The sequence below is a fragment of the Elephantulus edwardii genome, unplaced genomic scaffold (genome assembly GCF_000299155.1).
Source record: "Elephantulus edwardii isolate Elephantulus edwardi_28Jun2011 unplaced genomic scaffold, EleEdw1.0 scaffold00094, whole genome shotgun sequence".
NCBI lineage: Eukaryota > Metazoa > Chordata > Mammalia > Macroscelidea > Macroscelididae > Elephantulus > Elephantulus edwardii.
Window position 1 is genome coordinate 503,155 of NW_006399844.1, and position 17,382 is coordinate 520,536.

Sequence of the window (17,382 nt, forward strand, 5' to 3'; positions counted from 1 at the left end):
TCTGTAATGTATATGGTAGCCAATGAGGTGTCTGTATAATTAGTTGCTCATTGTCTGTGCAGTGCTGTTGGTTGACGGGGTGTTGTCAAGGTTGTTGGTGGTTACTGTCTAACGCTGGGCAGTTGGGATACATGCAGAGCCTTGCTCTGATGGAACATACAGGTGCTCTCGTCTAGCACGTCACGGGATCTGCAATGATCATCGTGCAGGAACTGAGTCACTGGAGGAGCTGGTGAATTTTTGTCTTTCCTTTTTGACTTTTTGTGGAACGGTCTTTGAGTCTCTGCCCAAGTTTGCAATGTACTCACCAAATCCTTGAATTTCTGGATCCCTCACTTTCTGTGGATCAGGACTCTCTGTGAATTAGAGTCTCTGCTGCTCAGTGATTCCTTGTGTTACTGCGGCTTTAAATTTTTATGTACGGCCACAGGTGGGTACAGCTTATGCCTGTTGGGCTAACATCAGGTATGCTCAGCGGTAGGGAGGGACTGCAAGGAGTCATCTCAGGAGCCTACGAGGCTGTTGCCTACTAGACTGTGTGGTGACAGTGGGTGTGGCCTGGACTTTACTTTTTAAAAAAATTAATGTTAGGGGCTTGGATCCAGCGGCAGCCAGGTTCTATGGCTCAGCTATGGCCAAAATCAAGGCTCAGGAGCTTCGTGGCAAGAAGGAGAAGCTGTTAAAACAGCTGGACGATCTGAAGGTGGAGCTTTCCCAGCTGCGCGTCGCCAAAGTGGCAGGCAGTGTGGCTTCTAAGCTCCCCAAAATCCCGAGTCGTCCAAAAATCCATTGCCCGTGTTCTCACTGTTATTAACCAGACTCAGAAGGAGAACCTCAGAAAACACTATAAGGACAAGAAGTACAAAACCCTGGATCTGCGGCCCAAGAAAACACGTGCCATGAGCTGAAGGCTCAACAAGCATGAGGAGAACCTGAAGACCAAGAAGCGGCAGCGAAAAGAGCGCCTGTACTTACTGCGGAAATACGCAGTCAAGGCCTGAACTTCTTAAATAAATAAAACACAAAACTAAAAAAAAAAATTAATTTCAATGAAAGTTTACAGAGACTTAGGGTTTCCATTCATTCATTGTTGCACTTTTCTCCCTGCCCACCCCTACCTCCCAATTTCTTCTTCTCTTTGAAAAGTGAAAGAAACATTCTTTCATTGTTTTACAATCCCTTTCCCCAAGTCCACCCCACTATGCAGCCTTCATTCTGGACTCCTGTCATGACAATAATACCTAATAACATATCCCTTTTAAACAGTTCTGTCCCTCATCTGATTCAATGCAGTATACATAATTTATCCCCTCTTTCTCAGCCTTCCCTCAGCCCCAATGTCAGTCCCATTTTACAACAGTGGCCCTATGCAATATTTGTTCTTTTGTGACTGAGATATTTTACTCAGCATAATGTCCTCCAAGGTCACCCATTTTGTATAGTATTTCATGAGTTCCTTGTTTTTCAATGCAGCGTAGTATTCCATTGTGTGAATATACCACTGCTTCTCTATCCATTTGTTTGGTGATGGGCATGGCCTGGACTTTTACCGAATGTTCCTCAGCCAGACCATCAGGCAGGCATGGATTGAGGAATGGGGCACAGTGTGCAAAGTCAGTTTTTGTGTGAGGGGGCTGCTTTTTCTATCATATGCAAATCCCTGCCCACTGTGCATGTGCTGGCATCCACATCATGTTCAAAACTGCTTCACTGAGGTCTGGCCCCCATCAGCACAGGGCCTCTCCTCCCAGGCTCAAGATGTCACTGTGGGAGAAGGGTCATCCTGAAGACTCCCTCTCATGCTACCCATCCGTTCTCATGGAAGTTTGCTCGGTCAATCATCTATGAGTAGCATGCCCCTGTGGTGGGCATGCAGTACCAGTAGGCTGTTTTTTCTTCTCTTTGTGTGGTCCCTACTCCAGGCGGGCCTGCTATATGGTGGTGTGTGTTTCTGCTCATTTGGTCCTTACCCCTGCCTTCACTCACTCTCCTTTGTGCCCGACTCTCAGTAATTTCCATCTGACTTCATGGTACTTAATCTACTGTCCGTAAGTGGATTTCACTATCCTTTTGTGTCCCCGTGGGAGATACGCAGTTTTGACAGTCTAACTAGTTCGTCATCCCACCAGAAATCTCTGTAATTGGGTTTCAAGAAGACTACTCTGACTGCTGGTACTTTGAGCATGTGGCTAGGAGGTACTGGTAGTACTTGGAAAAGAACTTCATGCTTGAAAAGGTGGAGTGTCAGCAAAGGAGGAGATGAACTGACACAACGACTGTAACAATGGTCTCAGTGTGGCAGAGGTGATCAGGGTGGCACAGAAGCAGGCAGGGTTCAGATCAAAGGGTCACTAGGAGTTGTAGTCCACTCAGCAGTGCCTAACAACAACTCTTAGTGTTGTGTAGAAAGGACATCAAGGTCAGAGTGGAATCAAGAGAATCAGGTTAGTGGAGTATCAGGTTATTGGAATCAGGTTATTGGACAATCAGGTTATCGGATCCAGGCAAGGGCTGGTAGTGACTGAGAGCAGGCTGACTATAAGTGGTCCCATTCTGTGCAACATTCAAAGAGTTAACAGGAAAAAAATTTTAAAAGAATTAATAGAATTGATCTAAAACATGGTTCCTCAACTCAACAAACGAATGGATAGAGAAGCTGTGGTACATTCACACAATGGAATATTATGCAGCATTGAAAAACAAAGAACTCTTGCAACACCCCCATGATACATCTTCAAGGATATGAACATGTACGGCCAAGCACAATCAATAAGAGTGCATCTAAATTCCAAAATCAATCTCCATAATAGTCTATGTGTTTCCTACTGCCAAAGGGGCCCTTTAGAGTAGTGAGAGAAGATCTTCACCCTGAAACCCACAGCGTCCCTTTTCAGCAGGAAGTAGCTAAGAGAATACGCCATCCCCTTTTCCTTATGACTCAGGGTGAAGTCTCTCTCAGGGAGGAGTGATAGGGAATGGCAAAGGACACACTGACAAAGAAGATTAATCAGAACTGGCTTTGACAAGCACTGTGGCATTTGGACAAGAACAAACTGGGAGGAAGGTAGAGAGAATAGTGCAACAATGAATGAATGGAAACCCAAAATCTCTGTAAATGTTTATGAAAATTAATAAAATATAATTATAGAAAAAAAAAGGAAAACAAAGAACTCGTGAAATAGTATACAAAATGGGTGACCCTGGAGGACATTATGCTGAGTGAAATATTTCAGTCACAAAAAGACAAATACTGTATAATTCCACTGTTAATAAAACAGGACTGACATGGGGGTTGGGAGAAAACTAAGAGGGGATAAATAATGTATATGGCATTGAAACAGATGAGGGAGAGAACTATATAAAAGGAATATATGATTACGTATTATTGGCATGACAAGAGTCCAGAATAAGAGCTGTATAGTAAAGTGGTCGGGGAGGAGGGGTGCGGGGCGTTGCAGGGAGACTGTATAACAATGGTAGAACTTTTTTTTCCTAAGAAAAAAGCCAACTGAGGGGGAGGGGGAGGGAGGAAAATGTGCAACAATGAATGAATGGAAATCCAAGTTCTTTATAAACTTAAAATCTCAGTTGAAAAAAGAAAAGGACTGTTTATTGAACGAATGAAGCTCTGTGGCCGTGGAGGTAAGGCAGGGTGGTTTACCTGTGTGTGTACCCTGTGCTGACTTTGCTCACTGGGTATTCCAGGAAACCGTTCACTATGGACTAGTAAGTTAGCACATGTTGTTGTTGTTATTAAGTGCTGTCGAGTCATAGACGACTCATAGCGGCCCTATGAACAAAAGACCTGAACACTTGAATAACTTTCGCCGTTTCTCCAAGTTCATAGAGTTTCCGCATACAGTCTGCTTATTTTGCTTCCTGAGGACTGTGAGAAATTGTGCATTTGAAAAGAGGCTTTGATTTTGCAAGAAAGTGCTGTGTGTTCCTGAGCGACAGATGCCAGTCAGATTTATAAGCTTTGATGGGGTGAAAGTGTGAACTGGCTCACTACAGATTAAATACATACAGGTAAGCAGTGCCTACCTTGCTTTTTGGGTAATCAGACACTGGGATGAGGTGCTGCGATGGACAGCAGGTCAAGGAGAACCACATGGTTGGAATGAGGGTAGAGCAGATGCTCTAAAGAAACAGGGTTATGAGCATAGACAAAGCTGCTGGAATAATGATCAAGAGTGAAGAACACACCCAGCCCTGTGTGTGTGTGTGTGTGTAAGAGAGAGAACTTTTACATACATTACTCTTTTATTCTTCCCAACACCCCTCGTGAGATAGACATTATTATTCTCATTTCATAGTTGAAGAAACGAAAGCACAGAGAGGCTAAGCAGCATATGAAGTTCACACATGGACATAAGAAAAATGTCCAGGACACATGTGTTAGGACCATGTTTCTTTCATGTTCATCCTACCAGCTTCAGCAGACACCAAAGGGCAAAGCCATTCCTGTCTTCTTCCCTAGGACCCCCACCCCTTCAACCTGATGAAAGAAGCCAATGCAGCGTCTCCTCCCTGCTCCATCGGCTCAGCTCTGTAGGGCAGTCCCTGCCTGCCTGCCTGCCTGCATGCCTGCCTGCCAGGGAGGGTTAACAAGGCGTGTTTGTAGCAGTCACTGTCTCCAAGGAGAGGGGAGGAAAGCAGAGTGGAGAGAGACAGCCACTTCGGACTCTGCGGCCTGTGCAGAGTGGGTAGCTGGCAGCTTGACCTGTCCAGCCCTGAGGGAAGAGAGGAGTGCTCCCACCTCCACCATCCTGGGAGGTGGCGAGCTCTGTGAGGTCTGGACGGAGAGAGAGGGAGGTCGCTATAGGGCTACTAGGCAGAGAAAGTTCTGGCAGGCACTGTGGAATGTGGGGAGTTGGGGGCTGGGCCTGGCCTTGTGGCTGAAGCTAAAAGCAAGAAGCAGAGCCTTAAATCCTAGGTTTGGAAAAGGATAGAAAGGGGAACCACAGGAAGGACGGAAGGCCAAGATCCAGCAGGTGGCACGAGAAAAGACCAGCAGTGGGAGAGAGGTGGTGCCCCCTCCTTCTCTGCTAACACTGGGGCCATGCTCCAAGCCCAGGGGTTCAGGAGCAGACCTGGGACCCCAAGGCCTCCTGTACGAAGCATACGGCCCTTTAAGTCCTGTGAGCAGTACCTGGAGGCCATGAAGGAAGACCTGGCCGAGTGGCTGCGGGATCTCTATGGACTGGACATAGACAAGGCCAACTTCCTGCAGGTGCTGGAGACGGGCCTGGTGCTGTGCCGGCATGCCAACGCCGTCACTGAGGCCGCCCTGGCCTTCCTGGAGGAGGCACCTAGCCAAGCCCAAACGATTCCCATGCCCCGGGCTGGAGTTTCTTGTAACGGGGCGGCCCAGCCGGGCACCTTCCAGGCGCGGGACAACGTCTCCAATTTCATCCAGTGGTGTCGAAAGGAGATGGGCATCCAAGGTAACCACCCTAGTCTCTTCTCATCTTGGGCCTTTACCATGTGGGGACATCCTGGGTCCTCCTTCCAGATCCTCTTTGGGCTAACTCATTCCCTTCCAGGCCTCGGTTTCCCCATCTCCTAGTAAAACTTCAAGAAATCAGTGCGCTGTTGATGAATGCTTTAGAAATTCATGCATCTCCTCTATGCTGAGCATCATACTGGGCATTAAGGAGCCAGAGGAATAAGACTCAGAGCCCGAGTCCACAGGCTAGAAAGAAAGAGAGATGCATCCATCTGCAAAGGGCATCCTGGTGTGTAATGCATGCCAAAGTGGAGGGGTATACGCCTGCAAACCAGAGGGGGAAACAGCCACTTGAGTAGGGTTCAAGGGGGATGGAGATTTGAAGTCTTGAAAAATAGTAGAAGTTTGGGGAAAGGAAAATTCCAGGTGGAGGGACAGCTGGGACAAAGGCATAGAAAGGGTGTTGTGTTTGGGTGCCTGGGAGAAGCCGGGCAAGGTGTTGTGAGGGCAGAGGCTGGGATGGGGCAGGGTGAGGACAGGAGAAAATGCAGGTGGGGTGGTGCAGACGGACTCTGGTGTCGTGGGGCCTCCAGGGCTCAGGGAGGGACATGGTATGACCTTCCCTCTCCTTGGCCTCAGACTCAAGAGTGGGGTGAGGCAGGATGCTGCACCATTTTTCTAGTATGTGTGTGTGTGTGTAGGTGATGATAAGCTTTATTGTTATTGTTTTTAGCTGCTATCAAGTAGAACACAGAGCAACCCCAGATGCCTGCTCCTATACCATCCTCTTGGCTGGCTGTGGACTGGACCATAGTGATCTGTAGGGTTTTCACTGGTTGATTGTTGGAAGTAGATCACCAGGCCTTTCTTCCTAGTCTTAGTCTGTTCAGCATCATAGAAACACAAACTTCCACAGATAGACAGGTGGTGGCTGCTCTTGAAGTGCTCTGGCCGGGAAGGAGAGAATTCCACCACTGAATCACTGATGTCTTGAAGAACAGGCTTAGAAAGTTGAATAAAAGGTAGCATTTTATTGAGTGCTCAGTATGGGCAAGGCATTGTTGTGCATCTAGACATTCCTGGGATCCTCACAACAGCCGCATGAAGACCCCACCCATTTTATAGGACAGAGATGCTTGGAGGTGAGGTAGTAGGGGGTGGTGGTTGTTATATACCATTGAGTCAGAATGACCCCATGCTGACCCTCCAGTGGGTTTTAGGACACAGTCAATTACAGGAAAGAGACTGTCCATCCTTCTCCCAGTGCTGGGTAGGAACTATAAAATGGTGCTTCCAGTTCCTTGCCTTTTTCTTTTAAAATTTTTATTTTATATTGGTTTGTATACAAAATGCTTGTACATTGTGTTTCACACTTTCCTTCATTCACATTGTGTTTCATACAATCATTCCCATTCATTATGTTTTATTAAACTATTCACCACTGAACTGTACTCACCATTACCCTGTCGCTCTAGATCCCCGCTGGATCTTTCCCATTTGTTCCTGGCAAGCTGGGTGGGGAGGGCAAATGGCATTAACCCTCCTCTTGCCAAGGACCCACAACCAGGCTCCAGGATCCTCCTGTGTCAACTCTCTCAACACCTGCTTCTTCTGTTACTTAACTGCCCTCCGTGTCTGGGCACTGCTGCCTTGCCCCTCCTGGAGGGCTGCTTTGCCTTCCATTCTGCAGTCAAGCCACTCTCATGCACCACCCAGCCAGGAAGCCCCCAGGGAGTCCCGCCTCTTCCCAGCTGACCTCTGTCGCAGATCCCACGGCCTCAGCTTTTAGCAGCCCCCCCACCCACCGGCCTCTGCTCACGAGGCCTCGTCCCCCTCCCCCTAGAGGTGCTGATGTTCGAGACCGAGGACCTGGTGCTGCGCAAGAACGTGAGGAACGTGGTGCTGTGCTTGCTGGAGCTGGGCCGCCGGGCCTGGCGCTTCGGCGTCGCGGCGCCCACACTGGTGCAGCTGGAGGAGGAGATCGACCAGGAGCTGCGGCGGGAGCTGGCGCTGCCCCCGCCCGACCCGCCGCCCCGGCCGCCCGCCCGCCACGCCCGCCACTTCCACAACCTGGACCAGATGGTGAGCGGCTGGGGTGGGCCTCCTTCGGCGCCAGGTCAGGTCCCTGGGAGGCAACCTTCCTCCCAGCTCAGCCCGAGTGAGCTCTCATTGAACTTGCTGTGTGGCATGCTGCTCCCCACCCCCCACCCCCATCACTCAGAGTCATGGCCAACGTATTCCTCCTAATATGTTCCCACTTTCTGCATGCGCCTCGGCCCCGCCACAGCCCTGCGCGTGGTTTGGAAGATCTGACTCCGGGGTCTTGGCGCAAGACTTCGTTGCAGTGCTTTGCAACTGAGCAAATGATGTAAACTCTCGGTAAACTCCGGCTGGTTGGTTTCTTCATCTGTGAAGTGGGGGGGTGGGGGGGTGGGGAATTGGAACTGCCACCAACTTTCTCGGGCTGCAACTTTCTCTGGCTGCTTGGAGCCCAGGCACGCCAGTGCGTAAACAGTGTCTGACTCAGATGCAGGAAGAGTAAAGCTTCCTGCTATTAACTCCATTTTCACCACGGAGGAAGCACGCCCAGGGAAGTTTCTTAACCTGTCTAAGGACTACAATGTGGTAGAAGGAGGGCACATACCTGCCATATTGCATACCCACTTCTGTTCATAATTACACTGTCTCCTTTAGCTGGACCACAGGCAATTGATTGCTAAAGGTCTTGGTCTTCATGGGACATTTAAGTCTTCTCTCTTCCTTCCATTCTCAGTCCCTATCCCTGACTTAAGCAGAAAAGGGTGGTAGGGGAGAAAGCAGGTGACCTCCCAGAATGTTTGACCAGCGTGGGAGGAACTTAAGAGGCTAGACAGAGGGGAGACTGAGCCCCCTGCCTTCTCCTTACAGGTTCGGAGTCTCGTCAGCCACTGTACATGCCCCGTTCAGTTCTCCATGGTCAAGGTGTCCGAAGGGAAGTACCGTGTGGGGGACTCCAACACCCTCATTTTCATTCGAGTAAGTCCCAGGCTGGTGGTGGTGGGTTCTCCCCACCTCAACAGAAAAAGGGCTTCTCCTACAGGGCTTTGCCCACAGCAGGGGCGAGGACTGGAAGTCACAGTTCACCCCAGTTCACAGAAGCCAGTTATCATGCCCTGGGCTCTCTTCTTCCAGGATCCTCTCCTCCCATCAGAACAGCCAGAACGCCCTCTCCCACAGCCTCTACCTTAGACTAATTGAGAAGTTGTCTCCAGGGAGAAAAGGGGGCACCCACAGGTTTCATCAGAGCAAAGAGTCGAAGAATCCCAAGTGTGTTTAGTGTAATGATTCCACAGCTTGCCCCTCACATGCATGGCTTGATTGTTGTTAGGGGCTTTGAGTGACTTCTACTCACAATGAACCTAGGAACAACAGATGGAAACTTGCCCTAATCTGCTCCCTCTCATGATCTCTGCCATGCTCAAGTCCAATGTTGCAGTCACTGTGTCCATCTTGTTGAGGGTCTTCATCCCTTTCTCTGATCCTCCACTTTTCGCAGCATGATGTTCTTTCCCAAGGACTGGCCCCTCTTGACAATATGTCCAAAGTATGTGAGACAGAGTTACATCATCTTCGCCTCGAAGAAACACCCTGATTGTATTTCCTCCAAGATAGACTTGCTTGTTCTTTTGGCAGCCAGCACCACAGTCCCAAGGCCCATCCTGCAAAAATTAGTATCGGCACAAGTCTTCAATGTGCCTCCTGCTGCCCCATCACCAAGAGGTATAGTCTTTACCCAGGTGGGTGGCCAACAGCTCAGGGGCGTGGTCAAGCCTTTTCTTTGGGCGGGGCCTTGCTGAAACTGAGGAGGACCTGAAGTGCTTGCTGCAGAAGGTCAAGGACTACAGCTTTCAATAACAAGAAAACAAAGATTTTCACCACTGAGTCAATTGGCAGCATCAGGATGGAGGGTGAAGAGATTGAGATTGTTAACAGCTTTAGTTTGCTTGGCTCCCTGGTCAACACTCTTGGCACCAGCAGCCAGGAAATTAAAAGACATAGTGCGAAGGGGAAGTCTGCTGTTAGGGACCTCTCCAAAGTCCTGAAGAGCAAAGGTGTTACTCTGTAGACTGAGGTGCGCCTGATACAGGCCATGGTCTTTGCAATCACTTGCTATGCATCCGAGAGCTGGACAATGACTAGGGATGATAGAGAATTGATGCCTTTGAGCTGTGGTGCTGGAGAAGAGTATTGACTATATCATGGACTGCTAAGAAAATGAGCAGCTTCATCTTAGGGTTAAATCAAGCTGCTCCTTGGAGACAAGGATTCTGAAGCTTCGTCTGACATACTTTGGACATGTTGCAAGGAGGGACCGGTCCTTGGAGAAGGATGTCATACTTGAGAAGGTGGAGGGACAGCGCAGGAGAGGAAGATCCTCGATGAGGTGGATTGATTCACTGATTGGGGTAATGGGAGTAGGTATGTCAGAGACAGTGAGATTAGCACAGGATAGAGCAGGGTCTAGGGCTGTTGTACTCAGGATTGCTATGAGACGCAGGCAACTCGACAACACATAACAACAAATCCGTGAAGCAATAGACCTGGGAAACAAGGAGCTGTGGCCTCACTACAGAGAGAGGTTATGTGACTCACCCAAAGGGACACTTGGATTCTATCACACAGGTCACAGAGGCAAAGCCTGAGGTAATTAGGACCCATTTGTGCTAAGTGGGTGCTGCTACAAATCCCTACATAAGGGAGGGAGAAAGGAGTGCTCTGGGGCCCAGGTACATGATGCATATGAGGTCTGTCACCCAGTTGCAAAGTAACTTTCAGCACCTCCTTTCCTCCTGACAACATGTGTCACCTGGAACTAGTCATGGAGGAGACGGGGGCTACAAAGCACAAGGGCTCTAAGCTACATCTGTGTATGGGGTGTAACAGGCAAGTCTGAGAGTCTCTCTTGTTAGGTGCTACTGAGTCAATCGAGCTTGAATTTATGCAAGTTCCTTGTTTCTGGAAATGTAGAAGTCAGTAAAAGAGACAGTACAATGGAGTGACACAGTGACTGTAACCGTGGGCATGTTGGAGACCAAGATGTAGGACAGGGTGGGGTGGAGTTTCAAGCTCTTGGAGCTGATTCCAAAGCTCCTAACAACGTGGTGTGCCTGTGAACGGCAGATCAAAGCCATCCTTGAAATCTCTGCTGTGCTCATGTCCATCTCTGCAGTCACTGTATCCATTCAGCTCATGAGGGTCTCGCTCTTCTCTTTTACCCCCCCCCCTCCTTCCCAGCCTGACGTTCTTTTCCTAGGGACTCATCACTTCAAACAAACTGCCCAAAGTATATGAGATGAAGTCTCATATTCTTGCTTCTAAGGAGCCACCCTGTTTGCACTTCCTGCAAGTGAGGTGTGGTTATTTTGGCAGTCCATGGGATATTAGATACTCTTTCACTAACACAATTCAAAGCCATCGGTTCTTCTTTGGTCCTCCTTACTCTGTCCAAATTTCACAAGCATTTTAGGCAAAAGAAAATGTCATGGCTTAGATCAGGCTCATCTTAGTCATTGAAGTGACATCTTTGCTCTTTGGCAGTTTAGCAAGGTCCTTGGTGAACAGATTTGTCCCATGCAGTATGTCTTTTGACTTACTGACTACTGCTTCCACATATCTCTTAATGAGTGTGACATCTTAGAAGGTGACCCAGGAAAAGGGGAACCCTCCTCCACCTTGCCCTCAAACTCCTCTTTGCCCTCTGCAGATCCTTCGGAACCATGTGATGGTGCGTGTGGGTGGTGGCTGGGACACCCTCGGTCACTACCTGGACAAACATGACCCTTGCCGGTGCACATCCCTCAGTGAGTCTCCTGGGATAACCCCTCCCTGTGGTTGGAGAATTCCTCCATCCTGCCTTTCAAGGCTAGAAGCGGGGGCCAGAAGTAGGTCTGGTTTCCAAGTTCCACGGAGACAGCTTCTCTTGGCTAAGACACTGGTGAACCTTAACTCTAGGAGAGGTTTCTCCCAGACAGGCAAAACGGCAGGGGGTGAGGATAAGAAGATGGACGGGAGAGATGCAGGAAGGTACTGTAGAAGGCACAGGCTGCCCCTTCCCTAGTTTTAGGTGGAGGAAAGCTGGGCGGTCATGGGGAAGTACCAATTATAGACAAAAGGTGGCGCCAGACACAAGTATTTTGTCAGGGTGCAGCTCTGAAACACTCCAAGTCTTGCACTGAGATCCACTGTGATGGGATCAAGCACGGCTTGGAGGGGGCCCTTAGCTCTACCATCTCCTTCAGCACCTCATGCCTGCAATCTAAGCAAAGGTGATAGGTTTGCAATACCTAAAACTCAGCTTTAAAAATAGCCTTCCAGTTGTGGGTTTCTGACCAAATGACACCTGTTAAGCATTCCTAGCCCACCACTGTATGGCTATATTTAAACTAAGGTATGGGGTGGCATTGGAGAGGCCGCTAGGTCTGATTATCAGGATGTTTAACCCTCCCTCCTCTCTCTTCTGGGGGCTGTGTTGGTAGCACATAAGCCAGGAAGCTTCCTGAAGCCCCCAGCCCCACCGGTGCAGCATGAAGTGAGGGTGCAGGACGGGCCCTCGCAGCCCCAGCCCACGATGACCGTCAGCCGCTCGCAGACCCCACTGCCACCTGTGGACTGGAAGACATATACCTCTCCAGGCCGAAAGCTGAGGCCCCCTACCTCCTTCTCTTCCAGCCCCCGCAGTGATCGGGGTGCAGGGATGGGGGTCGTCAGAGAGATGACAGCACCTCTGAGGTAAGGGGTGGGGGCAGGGCTTCTTCTTCCTTAAGAGTCCACCTGACTCAGTGAAAGGGAACAGGGCTTCTTGCCCCCCAATATCAAGACCTTAAATGTTCAAACCCAGAAAACACCCTGTTTCTTTGAGGTCATCTTGTTACTTCATAAGGGGTGTGCTGGTGGCCAAGTGACGAGTGGTTTGTTGCCAACATAAAGGTGGTTCAAATCCACCGGCAGCTCTGAGGTAGAAGGAAGGGCAGTCTCCTTTGGTGCGATTTATAGCCTCTGAAAACCCCATGGAGGCTCCGTTATGAGTCGGCTCTGACTCGATGGCACACTACAGCAGCAAGAAGTTACTTCATGCCCTTTCCCATCTTACAGAAGAACAGACTTGTTTTTAGGTGCTGTTGAGTACGACGAATAGCGACTCTATGAACCCTGTCCTATCCTGTGCCATCCTCACAATCTCTGATACACTTGAGCCCACTGCTGCAGTCAGTCACTGTGTCAGTCCACCTGGGTGAGGGTCTTCCTCTCCTTCGCCATCCCTGCACCTTTCCAAGCATGATGTCCCTCTCCAAGCAACAGCTTCTTCTAGCAACATGCCCAGAGCATGTGAGACTGAGCTTTTATCATCTTTGCCTCCAAGGAGCACTCTGGTGGTTGACATCCAGAAAGGAGTAAGACTTACCCAAAGTCATTCTGCCATTCTGTGGTAGAGCAGAGAGTAAGTGCACCTCTCCCAAAGACAGGACCTCAAGGTTGTGGGACCTGCAGGTACTGTGAGCTGGGACCAGGCTTTCCTCAATTCCTTCTATCTGCTCCGCAGGGAGCTGGCATGAGGAAGACTTGGGAAGTCACAGAGAGGCCACTTCCTCCATTAGGGGTGAAAGTTTAGGAAGGCCCCTTGCTGTCTGACTAGGGAAAGATTATCCCTTCCCAGAGCCAGGGACTGGACTAAGTGACCCTATTAGACTTGCAGATAGATGTCCCTTCCTGGCTTATGATTCTCCCTTTCAGGTGTCGGGAGAGGTCACTCACCCCATCTCGGAGGCAGCGAGCAGCTGGGGACAGTCCATTCGGCCCGCACTCCTCCACTACCCACAGGGGTGGAGACCCTCAGGGCACACCGGCAGGGGTGCAGAAGGACAGACAGCCTCCTGAACTCCTCAGGGGAAGGACTCCCACTTCTTGGGTCCATGAGGAGACAGACAGCTGGGGACGCCATGGCAGAGCACCCACCCCACAGGGACTTCGAGCCTCCAAGATGACCACTAGAGGGACGCCAGCAAGAGGAACATTACCCCTGCCTCACTCCTCCAGCCGAGTCAAGACCCTGAACCCCAAGCAGCACCCTTGGGGTGAAGCTGAGGGTGCTTCCCTCCAATTCAGGGAGTCAGACACCATCCATTCTCCTTCCTCTGTTAGGGGGTCCACCAAGATCCCCACCCAGCTGACCCCTACGCACCCCCACACTCCAGGAAGAAGCTCTCCAAGCCTTGCAAATGGAGCTCCCAACACAGAACAGGAGAGAAGTCCCCACGCATTGTGGGCTGTGGCTGAAGATCCGGCTGGGTCCAGACCTGGGGACCACCATGGGAAGGGGAGGCAGGCGGACCAGACCCCAGACATCTGGGTTACAGGAGATGCTGGAAAACCCCCAGGACCTGGGCCTCAGGAACAGGAGAGGAGGGATACCCACAACAGTCTGGAAGAGGAGATCTTGGCCAATAGGAAGCTACTGGAGGTCAGGGGTGCCTGTCCCCGAGGCACAGGGTCTGGGATCATCCCTCGAAGTGGAGTCTATGTCCCCAGCCTGGGTGGGCGCTGGCCAGAGCCTGGGGGCACTTATGAAAAAGTCATTCAAGAACTGGCTCAAGGTCCCCCACCCCTCTTTAAAGTAGACCTGGGAGCCTGGCAGACAGTTCCTACAGGGTCCCCCAAATCAGCTGTTACTCTAAATCCCGGAAGAACAAAGGGGAAGTTGGGAATTAGAGAGGATGGCCCAAGGACTGGATCAACCCTGAGTGTCAAGGACCCCAAGATGGGGAAGGGACCCCTTCAGCAAGCAAAGGACAGCTCAGCCCCTAGTGCATCTGTCATCCCAGAAGTCACCACACTTCTGCCCTCTGACCCCAATCCTGACAAAGTCAATGCATGTACAAACAAGGGCAAGAGAACACTCCGGAAGCCTCAGAGGATCCCATCCATCTACAAGCTAAAGCTAAGGCCCAGAATCCGGCCTCGGCGGGACCACAGGCCTGAGAATCAGCCTTCACGCATTCCCAGGCCGCTGGCCTACCTCTGCCTGGCTCCAATCAGGACGTCCCCCAGGCAGAGGCTGATGGGCACAGCCCTGGGCAGCAAGGAAGGGGAAGCATCCCCAGTGAATAAGGCCTTGAAGGAGGGGAGAGAGGACGAAGGGCAGGACACTACCTTGCAGAGCAGCCTTCCACCTTCTGAGGACCAGAGGCCTCAGGAGCGTAACCAAAGCCCACGCACCCCTGAGGAGTCGTCGTGGGTCTGAGGAGGGGAACACAGAGGACACCCACATATCCATCAGATATAGACTCAATCTGTTCAGCTGAACAAAGGAGAAACCATCACCTTGGTCCATTGCCAGTCAGGCTGGGATGGGTGGGATCCTCTCATCTCTTTCCCAAGACTGTTCCCCAAACTCCTGTCTCCTGACCTCTGGCCATACCTGCCCCAGTTTCCACAGCTCCTCTAAGTTACTAAACACAAGTGGGTCTCCGAGTCCCCAACTTCTTGAGTCCCTCACTGGAGGACATGGTGGTGAAGGAAGGTGTCACCACACTGGGGGGCAGGGGGTGAGTGAGGAGGAGGTGAGGGTCGAGGGGCTGCCTGTCATTACTTTAGCCAAAACGGAGAGACAAGTGGCTGGTGCATCGTCAGGCAGGGACAAGCCTGCCCCATCCTGCAGGACACCCCTGCGAAGGACTTCAAAGCTTGGTTCTAGGTTTGGGAAGAGGGATGGGTGAGGATGTTCCTAACATATTTATATCCCTGAAGTTAGGAAGGACTGTGAGACTGACAGGCTCAGCCACTGTGGAAAGGAAGCCACGGAATCAGAAGCTGGGGACTATCCAGTTGTGTAAATTTTCCAGAGAAAAGTCATGGGGAGTAGTTAAGCATCGACTGTGGTTTTCATTAATGGTGGAAGGTGAGCCCAAGCCTGTGCTTCCCTGTGGTTCTCCTGGTTGACCAGAACCTTAGGACTCAGGATGCTTCCCTACTCTACCCACATCCCCTCCATCTACAGGGGAGTTCAGCAAGTGTGTTCCAGAAGAACCGCTCCCCTTCCACCATCAGAAACAGAGACAACACCTTGTACAGAAACGAGGGAAAACACTCCCTGATTTTTAATCTGACTTCCAATAACATCGCGATGGGCATCACACGCACTTCCAGACCCTGTGGTGGGAAACCCTGGTGTAGGGGGATGATGTGGGGAGGGGAAGGACAGACTCAGAATGAGAGTGGAGGGATCTGAAACCAAAGACCTGAAGTGAAGCAGAGGGGACATGGGGGGTTGGTCAGGCAATACATTCCAATGGCTCCCACAGGGCAGCCAGAGGCCTGGGTCCCCCATGCCCCCTCAGGTGCCTCAGAGCTGGGGGTGTTGAGGCAGGCTAGATGCTGCTGTCCCTCACTTGGCGGGCCTGGTGAACCAGGGATGTAGGGGACCAAAGGGGGCAGGCCCTCTTCCTCACCCTCCCCACCACTCAGAGGTGTGGGGGAAGGGGAGCCTTCACCTGTTTCAGAGGGAGGCTCAGAGAGGGCAAGTCATTTGCCCAAAGTCACCCAGCAGAGCAGGGACCAGAGAGCTCTAGGGCTGCGCTCACCCACTTGGGTGGGGGGAGTGAGGATCAGCTGGGGGAAGCAGAAGAGAATCGATTCCCTCCCATACTGGATCTTGGTGACAGAGTCCCCACACATGTCCCTTCCCCAGACTCCCTTCCATCACACCTGATTTCCTGGCCTCAGCCAAGAGGAGGCTGAACTAGCTGTCTTCCCCTCCAACAGGGGACTCTGTTGTCTTCCGACCAGGCCAGGGCTGAGCGTTCAGCCCCCGAGGACTGCCCTTGGCCAGGGCACAGGGGACCTGGCACCACTTCTCCCTCAGGCTGCTCCTAGAATCCTCATCATTATTACTGTTATTTCTGAATCGGTACAAAACTGACAGTGATCAGCTCCGGTGACGAGAGGTAGAAACCCCGGCCAGGCAGCCGGTGAAAATGGGTGGAGTGAGTCAGGGCACTGGGAGGAGGAATTGTCAGATCCCAGGCAGGAGGGGGAGTCCCAAGGGCCTCCATTCACAGAGGGGATGTGGGCACACCTCCACAAAGCACAAGGGGCCCTCTAATTCTTTTCCTGCCTCCGTTTCTCTGGGGACTCCCAGGGTCGTCTGAGATTTGAGGCTGGCAGGGTCTGGGGCAGTCAGATTGGGGCAGGAGGTGGAGATAAATTCTGCACTGGCACAGCTTGATCTCTTTGCCCCCCACATCCCCCAATCTGGCTGACCATCAAAAGCAGGAGGAAATAGAGGGCTGGGACCTGGTATGATGGGAAGAAATCTATCCTTTGGAAGATGTCCTCTCTACACTCTAAATAAAATGAAGATTTAACTCATGGGTGATCTGGCTTTGGGGGCAGGGAGGGGAATGAGGGGCACCCGGCAGGGACGGACCATCGAGTTAAGGCTGGAAGGTAGGTTGTTGTGTCTCTGGGGGCTGCTGGGCGGGGAGGTCTCCCTGGAAGGGGGAGAGCTCAGCCTTCTCCCCCTGACTGATCTGGGACCTCAACCCTCCGACCCCTTGATTGTGGCCCTTGGGGCCACCCGCATCTCTCTGCCCTGTACCGGTGGTGCTGACAGTCAGATGGCCTGGCTTTTCAAAGAAGCTGCCAGGATCTGTGACAGGGGGATGGACGAAATGAGAGCCCTGTGAGCGGAGCTGGGGGGTGAGGAGGGGACTGGAGGGTGGACAAGACAGCCAGGGATTGAGACACCTGGGCAGACAGACGGACACGGGAAAGGGAGACATAAGGAAAGGCAGACATTCTCTCTCTGGAGATGGGCGGGGGCCGGGTCCAAGCAGCACCTCCACACGCCCATCTCTATTTCACCTAAGCACCCCATCCCAAAGGGCTGTGGTGCCCTT

The 17,382-nt window shown here is 51.3% G+C and overlaps 1 protein-coding gene across 1 annotated transcript; it reads left to right on the forward strand.

Annotated features, from left to right (window-relative positions):
- The first annotated feature begins 5,062 nt into the window (after nt 1-5,062).
- On the forward strand, nt 5,063-14,726 carry GAS2L2 (growth arrest-specific 2 like 2). The gene is made up of 6 exons (XM_006890898.1): nt 5,063-5,447; nt 7,293-7,531; nt 8,357-8,464; nt 11,193-11,289; nt 11,965-12,217; nt 13,220-14,726. Exons 1-6 carry the CDS (start codon nt 5,063-5,065, stop codon nt 14,724-14,726), a joined length of 2,589 nt encoding a protein of 862 aa, XP_006890960.1.
- The last annotated feature ends 2,656 nt before the right edge of the window (nt 14,727-17,382 follow it).